The sequence below is a fragment of the Nerophis lumbriciformis genome, linkage group LG26, assembly GCF_033978685.3.
Source record: "Nerophis lumbriciformis linkage group LG26, RoL_Nlum_v2.1, whole genome shotgun sequence".
Lineage (NCBI taxonomy): Eukaryota > Metazoa > Chordata > Actinopteri > Syngnathiformes > Syngnathidae > Nerophis > Nerophis lumbriciformis.
The window spans coordinates 20,483,183-20,499,807 of NC_084573.2; the positions used below are offsets into that span (position 1 = coordinate 20,483,183).

A 16,625-nucleotide genomic window follows, 5' to 3' on the forward strand; every position below is an offset into this window, starting at 1 on the left:
ATGTTCAACACGGCATTGACCCGGTCAAATCCATGTCAATAATCATTAGTATTGCTCATTTGTCATTTCCATTTCTATGGTTATCATTACTCTTTTCTCCTATGCCATGACTGTTACCCTTGTAAGGTAGGTGACATGTTGATGCTTTTTTGATACTCACTGAGTTGACGTATGACAAGATTAGCAGCATCCTGATGATGGTTTGAGGTATATTTACCCATAAATATATGGTTAGCCTCTTTTGGATGTGTTCAAATTTAGAGCTTCCACTGTACGGCTTCAAACTTAGAAGAGATTTTTTTTTTTTTAGCTAAAAAACAAATAGAAAATACAAAAGTTAGTCTCCAGCTTTGTGAAATACACATTTAGAATTGAGTTGACAGTGATGTACAACTTTAATGCTTTACCCCTTTTTTTCCTTTTGATCCTCGGTCCATGAGCAGATCACTCCTTTTTCGGCTGCTCGATGAGTTTTCCTCTGTTGTACTTCTGTCCAATGCCATAGGGGACGTGAGCAGCGATGGTGCCCAGCTCCTTGGCCCCCTCAATGTGGAACATCTGGTCGTCAAAGAAGATGTGAGGCTTTATCTTCTGCAGCAGGGGCCCTTTAGGGGCTCCAGCCAGGAAGAGCGCCTCGTCGATCTCCAGGCCCCAGCTGCGGAGGGTCTTCAGGACCCGAGCCCCCGAGCTGGCCGCGCTGCGAGCTGTGACCAGGAAGGTCCTGATGGGACAATTCAAGCGCTCATTCTTGGCGTAGAACTTCCTCTGGAGCTTCCCCAAAGCCTCCAGGAAGCCCTTTAGAGGGCCCTGAAATAGTACCATAAAGTTGAGTAATCCAACTAGATCAGTGATTCTTAAACTTTGGCTTCATCTAGTGGTATGCCAAAGATTTTATATATTATTTAAGTACAGTGTTTTATTTTCCTATACCAAAAGACAATGTTCAAACTATGTAAAACGTTACAGTGGCCAAGAATATTAAATATACTTGTTAAATAAAACCTCTATCTTGTTTTAAATGAATACTTGGGCCAACTACGCTACTTTATTTTTATGTTGGTCATTCTGGTTGTACTTTGAGACCCTATTTTTTTCTGAGATGGTGAAAAAAGTTTGAGAACCACTGTAATCGATCAATACATTGATCAGTTAAAACATTCCTTTGTTGTAAATTCATTTCTAATGTTATTTAAACTGTTTGATTAATTAATAGATTGGGTTATTTTTGCCATTTCACTGACACCTAAAAACATCTGTACATGACCAAAAGCAAGGATGTCCAAAGTGTCGCCAACGGGCCAATTGTGGCTCCAAGCTCAAGTTTTGTTGGCCCACAGCATTTTGTCAAAATGAAATCAAACCGAAAAACAGTACAAATGAAAGAAAAATAACAAAAAGCTGTAACGTGATGAGAAGAAGCTGAAATTTTGATAGTAATAACTAATACTACGTTTTGTAAGCTACAACACAAACCTGATACAAAGTTCTGTCTTTAAATACTAGAGGAAAACATCTATTCGCATCTGAATTGCGATTCTTATTCTGAATAAATTAAAGGGGAACATTATCACCAGACCTATGTAAGCATCAATATATACCTTGATGTTGCAGAAAAAAGACCATATATCTTTTAACCGATTTCCAAACTCTAAATGGGTGAATTTTGGCGAATTAAACGCCTTTCTATTATTAACTCTCAGAGCGATGACGTCACAACGTGACGTCACATCGGGAAGCAATCCGCCATTTTCTCAAACACAGAGTCAAATCAGCTCTGTTATTTTCCATTTTTTCGACTGTTTTCCGTACCTTGGAGACATCATGCCTCGTCGGTGTGTTGTCGGAGGGTGTAACAACACGAACAGGGACGGATTCAAGTTGCACCAGTGGCCCAAAGATGCGAAAGTGGCAAGAAATTGGACGTTTGTTCCGCACACTTTACCGACGAAAGCTATGCTACGACAGAGATGGCAAGAATGTGTGGATATCCTGCGACACTCAAAGCAGATGCATTTCCAACGATAAAGTCAAAGAAGTCTGCCGCCAGACCCCCATTGAATCTGCCGGAGTGTGTGAGCAATTCAGGGACAAAGGACCTCGGTAGCACGGCAAGCAATGGCGGCAGTTTGTTCCCGCAGACGAGCGAGCTAAACCCCCTGGATGTCTTGGCTCACACTGTCCCTTATGCCACCGAAGATGATCAAGAGAAGAATATCGATCCTAGCTTCCCTGGCCTGCTGACATCAACTCCAAAACTGGACAGATCAGCTTTCAGGAAAAGAGCGCGGATGAGGGTATGTCTACAAAATATATCAATTGATGAAAATTGGGCTGTCTGCACTCTCAAAGTGCATGTTGTTACCAAATATATTTCATATGCTGTAAACCTAGTTCATAGTTGTTAGTTTCCTTTAATGCCAAACAAACACATATCAATCGTTGGTTAGAAGGCGATCGCCGAATTCGTCCTCGCTTTCTCCCGTGTCGTTTTCGTCGGTTTCGCTTGCATACGGTTCAAACCGATATGGCTCAATAGCTTCAGTTTCTTCTTCAATTTCGTTTTCGCTACCTGCCTCCACACTACAACCATCCGTTTCAATACATTCGTAATCTGTTGAATCGCTTAAGCCCCTGAAATCCGAGTCTGAATCCGAGCTAATGTCGCTATAGCTTGCTGTTCTATACGCCATGTTTGTTTGAGTTGGCATCACTATGTGACGTCACAGGAAAATGGACGGGTGTATATAGCGATGGTTAAAATCAGGCACTTTGAAGCTTTTTTAGGGATATTGCGTGATGGGTAAAATTTTGAAAAAAACTTCGAAAAATAAAATAAGCCACTGGGAACTGATTTTTAATGGTTTTAACCCTTCTGAAATTGTGATAATGTTCCCCTTTTACAATTTTCATAATTTTTTTTTTTTTAACAAAACTTTTTTTAATTTTTTATTATAGGAATCAATATTTAAAAATGTTTTTTTTAGGCCATCTTAATGTTATCAGAGGGAGCTTTTCTGACCTGTAACCGGTTTTGAAAAAGATTCATTATAATTATTATACCAAATAATACACTGTGGCAATCAGTTTGAATCAAAAATCGATTCTGAATGGATTCGTCATCCCAGGAATCAGAATCAAGTCTAATCGTTGGGTGCCCAAAGATTCACACCCCTATTAAACATGTTTATTTTAGTATTTATTTTAGAAAACGAAAAATTGTCAAAATAGCCCCGAATGCCTTGACTTTTTAATATAAGCCCCTATGTGGGGAAAAATAGGGCACCCCTGCTCTGAAAAGTGTACGATAAAGCAGCAAAAAGATGAGGGGATTAGAGCCAATAAGACGATGGAAGAAAGTCTTCTTTAGAAAAGGCACAACTACAGCAATACAGTGGAATTTCTAAGGTTGAGTACAATCTTACTTCAAATGTATTTGCCTTTTTACATTCTTCCCATATATGTCCTAATTGCAACACAAGTTTATAAGTTGAGACAAAATATGAATTCAACATTTCCTTTTTATTTATCTATTTTATTACAGTAGTGCCTCAACCTAAAAGCTTAATTGGGTCTGTGACGGAGGTCTTAGCTCAAAACACTTGAATCTCAAAATGAAATGAAATCTGTTTAATTGATGCTTGCTCCCCAACCCGCACAATTTTAACATGTAACATGCTTTTAAAAATAAACTTTAAGATAAGAAATATTGTATAAAACAACACAATAGAATGTACGACTAACAACTACAGTACATTTATGAAGTAATGGAGTGATATATAACATTCACCTAGGAGAGCGGACTTCTACAGTATCTCCTTCTAGCTGCTTCTCCGTCAAACACACCATCAGAAGATTTTCTATATTTTCATGGATAAATGTCCATTGTTTAAGTATTAATTTAACATCATTGGCTGGCAGAACACTCATTCTGCTTTAGTATGGTGCATACTAGCAGTGATACGCTCCTATTGCTTTGCCAAGTTGGATGATTTCTTCATGCAATTTAGTGAATATCATCCTCCTTCACATTCACGTTCTCCCTTTTTATGCTCGGAAAAAAAAGTTATGTTCCTTTCTAGCTATAAGCAAACACTAGCAAGTAAGACCAAATGTTGGGGGCAGCTCTTATGTGGTTCACTGTGACATTTGCCTTTTCAACTAATGTATGTAACTCAAGTTTTTGCTCAAAGCTTAAGGCATAACAATGAGCTAAGAGACAGCTCTTATCTCAAAATACTTTCATGTTGAGGTAACTGTATCATTGTTATTGATGACAAAGGAGAAAAGTGTGATTACAAACCTAAAACCAGAAATGCGACATATGAAAGCCTGAACAACAGTAAAAGTAAAGTATATACAAATAAATAAATCACACCTACCAGGCGCCACAAGATGACAGTATTGCTCTGCTAATTTAAATCTTATTATTTCAAACCCCGTTTCCATATGAGTTGGGAAATTGTGTTAGATGTAAATATAAACGGAATACAATGATTTGCAAATCATTTTCAACCCATATTCAGTTGAATATGCTACAAAGACAACATGTTTGATGTTCAAACTAATAAATTTTTTTTTTTTTTGCAAATAATCATTAACTTTAGAATTTGATGCCAGCAACACGTGACAAAGAAGTTAGGAAAGGTGGCAATAAATACTGATAAAGTTGAGGAATGCTCATCAAACACTTATTTGGAACATCCCACAGGTGAACAGGCAAATTGGGAACAGGTGGGTGCCATGATTGGGTATAAAAGTAGTGAAATGCTCAGTCACAAACAAAGATGGGGCGAGGGTCACCAATTTGTCAACAAATGCGTGAACAAATCGTTGAACAGTTTAAGAAAAACCTTTCTCAACCAGCTATTGCAAGGAATTTAGAGATTTCACCATCTACGGTCCGTAATATCATCAAAGGGTTCAGAGAATCTGGAGAAATCACTGCACGTAAGCAGCTAAGCCCGTGACCTTCGATCCCTCAGGCTGTACTGCATCAACAAGCGCCATCAGTGTGTAAAGGATATCACCACATGGGCTCAGGAACACTTCAGAAACTCACTGTCAGTAACTACAGTTGGTCGCTACATCTGTAAGTGCAAGTTAAAACTCCCCTATGCAAGGCGAAAACCATTTATCAACAACATCCAGAAACGCCGTCGGCTTCGCTGGGCCTGAGCTCATCTAAGATGGACTGATACAAAGTGGAAAAGTGTTCTGTGGTCTGAAGAGTCCACATTTCAAATTGTTTTTGGAAACTGTGGATGTCGTGTCCTCTGGACCAAAGAGGAAAAGAACCATCCGGATTGTTATAGGCGCAAAGTTGAAAAGCCAGCATCTGTGATGGTATGGAGGTGTATTAGTGCCCAAGACATGGGTAACTTACAAATCTGTGAAGGCGCCATTAATGCTGAAAGGTACATACAGGTTTTGGAGCAACATATGTTGCAATCCAAGCAACGTTACCATGGACGCCCCTGCTTATTTCAGCAAGACAATGCCAAGCCACGTGTTACATCAACGTGGCTTCATAGTAAAAGAGTGCGGGTACTAGACTGGCCTGCCTGTAGTCCAGATCTGTCTCCCATTGAAAATGTGTGGCGCATTATGAAGCCTAAAATACCACAACAGAGACCCCCGGACTGTTGAACAACTTAAGCTGTACATCAAGCAAGAATGGGAAAGAATTTCACCTGAGAAGCTTAAAAAATGTGTCTCGTCAGTTCCCAAACGTTTACTGAGTGTTGTTAAAAGGAAAGGCCATGTAACACAGTGGTGAACATGCCCTTTCCTAACTACTTTGGCACGTGTTGCAGCCATGAAACTCTAAGTTAATTATTATTTGCAAAAAAAATAAAGTTTATGAGTTTACGTTAAATATCTTGTCTTTGTAGTGCATTCAATTGAATATGGGTTGAAAATGATTTGCAAATCATTGTATTCCGTTTATATTTACATCTAACACAATTTCCCAACTCATATGGAAACAGGGTTTGTACATTTGCATGGCATTGTTACTTAAAAACATTGCCTGTACAGTTACAGTAATAGTGGTTTCATGATGGTCACAGTTTGACCCCGGAACAGATTCTAAAAGGAAAACTTGTTTTGATTTTAGAACAACTTCAAAATCAATGTCCATTAATGAACAACTTTGTGTTCACTTCATCTGTATCACACTTTTATAATAAAAGCCTGGAATTGTCCTGTTTTTAGTACAAGTGTACAGCATTGTAGTGGTACTACAATATGTTCCAAGAAGTACCTGAGTAAGCGGCAGGTTCTCAAACTTCTTCTCGTGCTCAAAGAACGAGTCCAGGCCGTGCTTCTTCACAATGATCTCGGACTCATCCGAGAAGAGGACGGCGTCGCCATCGAACGCCACCCTCAGCTGCGTGTCGCAAAGCTCGTTCTCTGTCTCGGCCGTAAACATGGTGGCCGCGGCGATGCCTGAAGGGTTCAAAGAAAAGCGCAGTTATGAAAAGTGTGATGAGTGATTGTTCTTCGAATGTGAAAGCACCTTCTTCGATGGCCTCTGTCACTTTCTCAGCATCTTTGGAGAGGTACAAGTTGGTCATGTAGGCTTTCAAGTAGCCTATTGGACTTTTTCCTCCAGTCATACAGAATCTCTCGATGGTTAAATCTGCAGGCAAGAAAGCGGGAACATTTAAAAGAAGGAGTATAAACAGAAAATAACCAGCGTACCGTAATGATTGATGCTGTTAATGAGGCGCACTCCAACTTGGGCATGATTGTTGGTCATGAGGACGATATCGAACAATTCTTCGCTGTCCGGGTAGAGCTCCCTGAGCCGAGAGTTGACCGTCATCAGAGCCTGTATAAGGGAGAGCGTGGACAAATGATAGAAATGCGATGGTTCAGACAACCATAGTGTAGCTATCCTGACATTCTCCATTGTCTGCACATGTAGCTTTGCTGCCATCGATTGGCTTAGTCTGTGACAAACTGTTGTGAAGCTGCTGTCATTTGGTGGACTTATGAGTAGGGATGGGTATCTTTTACATTTTAACCAATACTTGTGCTAAATCGGTAGTTTAAAAACAGTGCCTAAAACAGCATTAAAAAAACAACAACTATTTTTTGGGGAATTATGTGCCATTCAAGTTGAACAGACTAACAATTTAAATACTTAAATTATATAAATTCAGTGATAACCAAGTAATGCATTCAAAATAAGAAATCCAATCAAATTGTCATAATTAGTGCAACAGTACAGAAAATAGAGAATGATTTGTTTGAGTTGTAATTAGGGTTGCAAAATTCCGGGAATATTCAAAGTTGGAAACTTTCCATGGGAATTAACGGGAATATATGGAAATTAACAGGAATGAATGGGAATATACATTGAATGCAACATGCTAGATCTTGCAGCATGATTATTAGCTAAAACAACCTGATTTAATGCAAATTCAGTAGAATTTCAACCCTGTACAGTGCATTCCTCCATCACATGCACAGATAATTCCCAGCATGTTACACACTACAGCAGGGCTATTGAGGCCACACGAGTACTTGAACCCAAGGACTTCATCCAGTCAGGTAGGTTTTGATGATATCACTGCGGTAAATATATTTGATCTATGGTATTTAAGTTTAATAGAGGTGTAATTGCTTGTTACTGTATGACTGTAGACCACTCCAGCAGACTGCCACTCAAGCTAGCTAGCTGTTACTTGTTAAATGATTTTGGGGCCAATATCTCTAGCTAGCTAGGATTATGTACCACCACCGTCTGTCTCATAATGAACCGAAAATATTTCTCTGTTAGCCGTGATGCTAATTTTCTCTATGTTAAATCCCATTCATTTATGCTAACAAAGTTAGCGATCCGAATGGACCTTTTTTGTGATCTGTAAAGTTCAACTAGCAAATACTAAATCAAAACATGTAGTTTCCTCTGCCTTCTGTTCTGCTAGCCATTCTGTTGTCATACAAGAATGTGGGTTATAGTTTGATTTAACATGCTGATTGAGTGTTCATTTATTCATCTAGCCTATTTCTATTCATTTGTCCATCAGTAAAATATTTTTAAAGACTACTCCAATTGTCTAACTGACTATATCTGTGTGTAGCATTGCATTAGTGTTTTAAAAGAATAAATAAATACAAACAGAATAATGCCACATACACCATCTGATCTGTTAAGACATTTCACCCCAACCAATGTAGGCGGAAAGGCTGTGTAAATTTGTAAATACTGTGCAAAGAACTACGTCAAAAATTCCACAAAGATGCAGCATATAGACAAGTGCCCAACAATATATAATTATTGTAATCAAAAAATTGTCAATATTTCCAACTTTCCCGAGCGTAATTTACCGGAAACTTTCCACCCCTTTGCAACCCCAGTTGTAATTTGGATGATCATAATTCCTGGGGTTTGTGAATGCAACCTCACTCGCTGTAACAGTGATTGGTGCATAATGAGAAAGTGCTGTGTTGTTGTTATAGCTACTGGCTAGCTCTGTGGTGCTACCAGGGTTATGAGGGCCCTCTTCTCCTGGCTTTCAACAAAGGTGGATGCATTCCCCTCCCACTCCCTAGCTCTCCAGCTTTGCTTATTTTCCAAGGGCCTCTATTTCGCACTGTTCTCCGAAACCTAAAATACGGAATTGATAAACTGCTCTCTCAACTTATTGGACAAGATCTTCTCAATGAAAAACTCAGGTTCGGGGGAACTTGCCTATCCTGACAGGATGTTTGCTGCTGGATACATGAGGCACTCTTGGGAAAAGTGGTGAGTCCTGTGCCTGGTGCCCTGATGGCTGCAACTTTGGACCGGATGCCCCCTTTTGCAGGTTTTTGTGTGCCGTAACGTATGTTTATATGTGTCTCTTGTAGCTAGAGGATTTTTTCTGGTCTCACACCAACTGTATTTCCATTTGCACTTCCATTTTATTGACAGTTTATTTAAGAAACATAATTAATTATTTAGTTATTATGTATTTATGTATTTATTTTAGCATTTTCATAGTTTTTTATGAATCCCTTCTTTTGCAGTATATTTGATTAGTATTTATGTTTGTAATCAGCCTGACCTAAGCCTTGATAATATTTGTTATGATTCACACATGGGTTAATATTTGACAAGGTTTTAAACTGTAAGTAGGTTAGATATAGTTACTGAATACGATTAAAATCAAGAGTAAGATAACTAATACAGTATTTTTAATTGAGTGGGCCCTGGGCCCCTCAGTAGAGGAACATTTGGGCCCCAAAGTCAAAAAGGCAGATAACCTTTTCTGTAACCATTTGCAACAGTAGAGGGAGGGACTGATCAATTCAAAGATTACCAATAACTGAAGGTTAAGCATCATTGCAATATGTCACCCGCAACTTCCTGATTTCACAACAAAAACTGCTTTTGAAAAGATAACACCAAGCCACTATTAAGTCCATCATTTTAACACTCAAGTAAGACTATTTTATTCACATTTTATGTGCACACCCTAGCATACATGATGTATTCCACACATTTAAATCTCATTTTTTCCTCTCAGTTGTGTTTGGGACATACCATAACCATGTTGAGAGATGTGTCTTATGTAGAGGTTACCTCATGAGTCACAGTACTTGTACTAGTTCAATCACTGAAACCTACAATTTTACATTGACTGGGGAGGTTGTTAGTACACGATTACATTCTTTACACCCTTACCAATCCTGTCAGTGACGCTCCGCTCATTTTCCACATGAAGTAAAAGTCCTCAGGCTCGGTCTTGTCATTTCCCACTATCGACAGTAAAACAGGTGTGGTCTCGGTCTATAGTCTAGTCAAGCATTCCAAGCAGCACACCCTGCACAGAAGCTTAGCAAATACCAAGGATCTTCTGAAAGTACTATCTTTATTGAATCTACATCATGTCTCCCAAAGGCAAGGCAAACTGCGTCGACGGCAGTGTGCTGAAAAAAAGGAAAGCCACCCCAACGGAAGTGAAATCAGATATCGCAAACTTAAATGCTCAGAAAGGGGAAAACGCTGATCAACACTACGACCACACGCCCAGTAACTCGCTCAACCGCGGCGACCATCATCGGTGATAAACACCGTATCCGACAAATTGTCGGCTCCTATGAAATCTACATATACTGATAGCCTGTATATTTTAGTACTGCTTCATTTTATTTTGTCTTTTATATTAAATATATATACACACACATGCATACATTTGTATATATATATATATATATATATATACTGTATATATATATACACATACACAGGTAAAAGCCAGTAAATTAGAATATTTTGAAAAACTTGATTTATTTCAGTAATTGCATTCAAAAGGTGTAACTTGTACATTATATTTATTCATTGCACACAGACTGATGCATTCAAATGTTTATTTCATTTAATTTTGATGATTTGAAGTGGCAACAAATGAAAATCCAAAATTCCGTGTGTCACAAAATTAGAATATTACTTAAGGCTAATACAAAAAAGGGATTTTTAGAAATGTTGGCCAACTGAAAAGTATGAAAATGAAAAATATGAGCATGTACAATACTCAATACTTGGTTGGAGCTCCTTTTGCCTCAATTACTGCGTTAATGCGGCGTGGCATGGAGTCGATGAGTTTCTGGCACTGCTCAGGTGTTATGAGAGCCCAGGTTGCTCGGATATTGGCCTTCAACTCTTCTGTGTTTTTGGGTCTGGCATTCTGCATCTTCCTTTTCACAATACCCCACAGATTTTCTATGGGGCTAAGGTCAGGGGAGTTGGCGGGCCAATTTAGAACAGAAATACCATGGTCCGTAAACCAGGCACGGGTAGATTTTGGGCTGTGTGCAGGCGCCAAGTCCTGTTGGAACTTGAAATCTCCATCTCCATAGAGCAGGTCAGCAGCAGGAAGCATGAAGTGCTCTAAAACTTGCTGGTAGACGGCTGCGTTGACCCTGGATCTCAGGAAACAGAGTGGACGGACACCAGCAGATGACATGGCACCCCAAACCATCACCCAACCATGCAAATTTTGCATTTCCTTTGGAAATCGAGGTCCCAGAGTCTGGAGGAAGACAGGAGAGGCACAGGATCCACGTTGCCTGAAGTCTAGTGTAAAGTTTCCACCATCAGGGTGGGACGGCGTGGCGCAGTGGGAGAGTAGCCGTGCGCAACCCGAGGGTCCCTGGTTCAATCCCCATGTCCGTCATGTCCGTTGTGTCCTGAGCAAGACACTTCACCTTTGCTCCTGATGGGTGCTGGTTAGCGCCTTGCATGGCAGCTCCCTCCATCAGTGTGTGAATGTGTGTGTGAATGGGTAAATGTGGAAGTAGTGTCAAAGCGCTTTGAGTACCTTGAAGGTAGAAAAGCGCTATACAAGTACAACCCATTTATCATTTATCAGTGATGGTTTGGGGTGCCATGTCATCTGCTGGTGTCGGTCCACTCTGTTTCCTGAGATCCAGGGTCAACGCAGCCGTCTACCAGCAAGTTTTAGAGCACTTCATGCTTCCTGCTGCTGACCTGCTCTATGGAGATGGAGATTTCAAGTTCCAACAGGACTTGGTGCCTGCACACAGCGCAAAATCTACCCGTGCCTGGTTTACGGACCATGGTATTTCTGTTCTAAATTGGCCCGCCAACTCCCCTCACCTTAGCCCCATAGAAAATCTGTGGGGTATTGTGAAAAGGAAGATGCAGAATGCACGCCGCATTAACGCAGTAATTGAGGCAAAAGGAGCTCCAACCAAGTATTGAGTATTGTACATGCTCATATTTTTCATTTTCATACTTTTCAGTTGGCCAACATTTCTAAAAATCCCTTTTTTGTATTAGCCTTAAGTAATATTCTAATTTTGTGACACACGGAATTTTGGATTTTCATTTGTTGCCACTTCAAATCATCAAAATTAAATGAAATAAACATTTGAATGCATCAGTCTGTGTGCAATGAATAAATATAATGTACAAGTTACACCTTTTGAATGCAATTACTGAAATAAATCAAGTTTTACAAAATATTCTAATTTACTGGCTTTTACCTGTATATATAAATATATATATATATATACACACACTGTATATATATATATATATATATATACACACACACACACACATATAAATAATGTGTATATGTATATATATATATATATGTGTATGTATGTATATGTGTATATATGTATGTATATATATATATATATATATATATATATATATATATATATATATATATATATATATATCCATCCATCCATCCATCTTCTACCGCTTATATATATACAGTAAATATATATATATATATATATATATATATATATACAGTATATACACACACACACACACACACACACACACACACACACACACACGATACAGGCCGAAATATAAAACATGTTTTCAGTTATTTCACCTTTTTTTGTTAAGTACACGTGTTCATTCATAGTTTGTATGCCTTCAGTGACAATCTACAATGTAAATAGTCATGAAAATGAAGAAAACGTACTGAAATGAGAAGGCGTGTCCAAACTTTTGGCCTGCACATTATAAAAAATGTAAATCCAATTGCAATTAGGGTTTTTCTTACAATTGTGCAGCCCTGACAGGACTTTGGTCAACTGGGGTAAATGTCCTTAATGAATTGGTGTACGACAGATCGCAATCGTCTTACCTTGACGAAAGGGAACGCAGCCCCCGGCTTGAGAGCTTCATCTTCATGTTCCACCTGATAGGCGACGTATTTCTCTACTCCTTCTTTCTCATAGATCTCCCTCTCTGCCACCATGTTGAAGAGGGTGCGGGAAGACACCGCGACGGTGACAGCAAACCTGGGTTTAGGCTGTGTGAGGGGTGGACAAAATACATACATTCAAGTGGACACTTTGTTAGACCATCCAAAAAAATGAGCAAGATGATGCTAACAGGCGTGTTACGTCACGACTCACCGGTCTCGGTTTGTTAGTTTTTAGGCTTTCAAAAAAGATTTTGGTCGCTGCCCAGTCATTTTCCTCCCCGATGTCCTCATTTGTGCCTGGCTGGTTCATCTGTATTTCGCTCATATTTTTAGATAATTAATTTAAAACGTTTAAACGCCAGATAGCTTAAAAATGGTCTTGTCGAAGTAGAAGGAACTGTACGAAGACAGAAGGGGGGGGAAAAACACAGAAAGTTTGCGGAAGTGCAAAAGTGTAGTGGGTGTGTCACCGTGCGTGACGTCATCACGCTGCGTAACGTTTGTTTGTAAATACCGGAAGTAAGTGGAACGTTTTGTATTGAACGCAAACAGTATTGACAATATACAAACTAACCAAAGCACTTCTAATACATATCAGTATTACAGATATTCACTAAGTTGAGCAACACTTTTCTAAATATAAAAAAAAACGAAGAAAGTAAAGTAAGAAACAAAACAAAAAGAAAAATACATGAATAAATAAAAATACAAAAAGTTGAGCTTATCTAAAATTCCTCCAATAAAGACAGTGATTTAAGGGCTTTTCTATTTTTGTATTACTATTTTCAAAGATTTTATTAATAATTTGAAATCATGAATTCAATGGGAAAATTTAGATTTTACTTTCAGAAATTGACTTTTATGTATAATATTTTTTAGCTTGCAACATAATATCAATAATCATTTCTAGGCTGATGTCTTTCATAAATTTACCATAATAATCTATTTTATAGTAAATGGGGACATCTCTACATTTGTCTTTCTGCCAATCTCTAATCTCCTCTCAAAATAAGTATCCCATTCCTAAAATAAATGATTCACATCTCCTATAGCATTACAGATATAACAGTTGTCAACAAAAATGTTTTAAATTTTTGTTTAAAAAAATCACTACAGTAGGTTATATTGTAGTAACCATTTTTAATTGTAGTTATTTAACTTTAGGAATAATGTGCTATTCTGTCCTTATTTCCCTACTTCTACTTTAGTAAAGTCCTTTGATTTGTGCCTAAAAATATTATTTTGCGAACACCACTCTCACATATTTGCTCGAACATTTATCATCACAAAAATGAACATCTTCATAGTAAAGGTTTCTCGGACAAGGAGTCGTGTTTCAATATAACAAGGAGTCGTGTTTCAATATAACAGTCACCAAATATTTTAAAGGTAGTGGTAATGCCTTGGGTATCTTCCGAAACTGACTTCTTGTACAACAACAATAAAATGTTTCACATAATTGTTTATGTGAACAAAATGCCACAACTGTCCGGAAGTAAGTGGTAGTCACTACTTTTATAGGTGCATTATTTAAAATTTAAAAAAGCATTTATAAAAAATAATTTTTAACAACTGATGATCAGAGCTTATAGCCAATAAAAAACAGTAAACAAAATGCCAAAAATTGTCAATATCAGCAAATAAACTTGTTGAGCCTTTAATTGCTCTCTCTCTCTCTTAAATCTACCTGAAAGTGTCATTTATTGAGCTGCACCGGTATTATCTCTATCACTGGATCAAACTCAAGGCCCAGGGGCCAGATGTGGCCCAACACAGCATTTAATGTGGCCCGCAAAAGCCCGTAAAAATGTGTGTCAATAAAATATTATTTTATTTTTTTCACAAAATGCAGGAAAGGGACAAGCGGTAGAAAATGTATGGATGGATGGGCATTTGTTTTTTCAATTTTGACAGAAAAAAAATGCAAACCTTTAAACTTTATCTGATCATGCCAAATATTATAATATACTGTATAACAAAAATATTTTTGTAACAATAAAAATAGTTAAATATCTGCTTGTCACTTTGTTTTCAAAGTGTACACATGTACATAAAACACTAACAATTACATGCATCCACAATAGTGTAATAACACCATGATGTGATTAAACATTTAATCAGTACTGTAAAATTATAAAAACAAATTGTTTAAATCAGATGCATCACACTTTCATTTCGACTAATTATGATTATTCACAGGTTATTACATGCATGCATAATTTAAATTGATTTTTAAAAATGTGGCCCTCAATTTAAAACGAGCCTGACGCCGCTGATCTATCTTTGTTGTACTTGATTTATATCCGAATGTAATGCATTCCAAAACTGCTGAGTATATAGCGATTTCTCCAGGCAAATAAAAGGTCATCTACCGTTGAGATTAGGGATGTCCGATAATATCGGACTGACGATATTATCGGCCGATAAATGCTTTAAAATTTAATATCGGAAATTATTGGAAATTTCGCCCGATTGTAGCTGAGATAGGCTCCAGCGCCCCCCGCGACCCCGAATGGAATAAGCGGTAGAAAATGGATGGATGGAAATTATCGGTATCGGTTTCAAATTTATCGGTATCAGTTTCAAAAAGTAAAATTTATGGCTTTTTAAAACGCTGCTGTGTACACGGACTTAGGGAGAAGTACAGAGTGCCAATAAACCTTGAAGGCACTACCTTTGCGTGCCGGCACAGTCACATAATATTTACGGCTTTTCACACACACACACACAAGTGAATGCAACAGCCATACAGGTCACACTGACGGTGGCCGTATAAACAACTTTAACACTGTTACAAATATGCGCCACACTGTGAACCCACACCAAACAAGAATGACAAACACATTTCGGGAGAACATCCGCACCGTAACACAACAGAACAAATACCCAGAACCCCTTGCAGCACTAACTCTTCAGGGACGCTACAATATTCACCCCGTGCTAGCCCCCAACCCAACCTCCTAATGCTCTCTCAGGGAGAGCATGTCCCAAATTCCAAGCTGCTGTTTTGAGGCATGTTAAAAAAAAAAAAGCACTTTGTGACTTAGATAATAAATATGGCAGTGCCATGTTGGCACTTTTTTCCATAACTTGAGTTGAAGTTGTTCTCTTATTTTGGAAAAACTTGTTACATTGTTTAATGCATCCAGTGGGACATCACAACAAAATTAGGTATAATAATGTGTTAATTCCACAACTGTATATATCGGTATTGGTTGATATCGGTATCGGTAATAAAGAGCTGGACAATATCGGAATATCGTCAGATCTCCAGTTGAGATCATAAGACAATGTTGAATTAATTTGTTTACACATTTTTTATGTAATTGTTATGTTATAGGGACAGCATATATGGTATAAATATGCTATTTGCTGACATAGTCTGCTGCATTGCACCTGTCATTTGTTCTATCACACAAAAACACAGTGTGTAGGTGTCCCACACGTCAATGACCTCTGCACGCGCGCACCCGTACACACGTGCGCGCGCACCCCCTTCCCTCACACTTGGTAGAGTCCTGGACGGAGCATCATGGCGGTGGACGGTAAGTGTTTGCTGTCAGGTGTCCTGTGAGGGACTCTCGTGAAAACTTTCCAGCTGTGACGTAATGCTGCCTAAAAGGACATTCGTGTCATTTAAATTTTCGCCTCGGGGGTGTGTGTTATCGTTGGATATCTCGACGCGGACGAGCTAAAGTGCGGTGCTGATGCAGAGGAATGTTGCGATCCCATCACGGGATGCGTTCATGTTCCAAGTCGTATCGGAGTGGTGGTGCGTTCAAGTCGGGACGTTTGAAAGAAAAACGCCGCACTCGACGGACGATACATTTGGCGAATGATTCAATGTTTTCTCTCCAACACTTTAGCCGAAAATCACGTGTGTTTAGGTGTGCAGTGCGATCACGTGACCACCACTTTGTTTTTGCTGGGACT

The 16,625-nt window shown here is 38.6% G+C and overlaps 1 protein-coding gene across 1 annotated transcript; it reads right to left on the minus strand.

Moving 5' to 3' along the window:
* Positions 1-208: 208 nt before the first annotated feature.
* Positions 209-13,307, minus strand: LOC133623822 (cytosolic 5'-nucleotidase 1A-like). The gene is made up of 6 exons (XM_061987235.2): positions 12,904-13,307; positions 12,630-12,797; positions 6,703-6,832; positions 6,518-6,640; positions 6,263-6,447; positions 209-807 (listed from the first exon to the last, which is right to left on the minus strand). Exons 1-6 carry the CDS (start codon positions 13,015-13,017, stop codon positions 445-447), a joined length of 1,083 nt encoding a protein of 360 aa, XP_061843219.2. The 5' UTR covers positions 13,018-13,307; the 3' UTR covers positions 209-444.
* Positions 13,308-16,625: the final 3,318 nt, after the last annotated feature.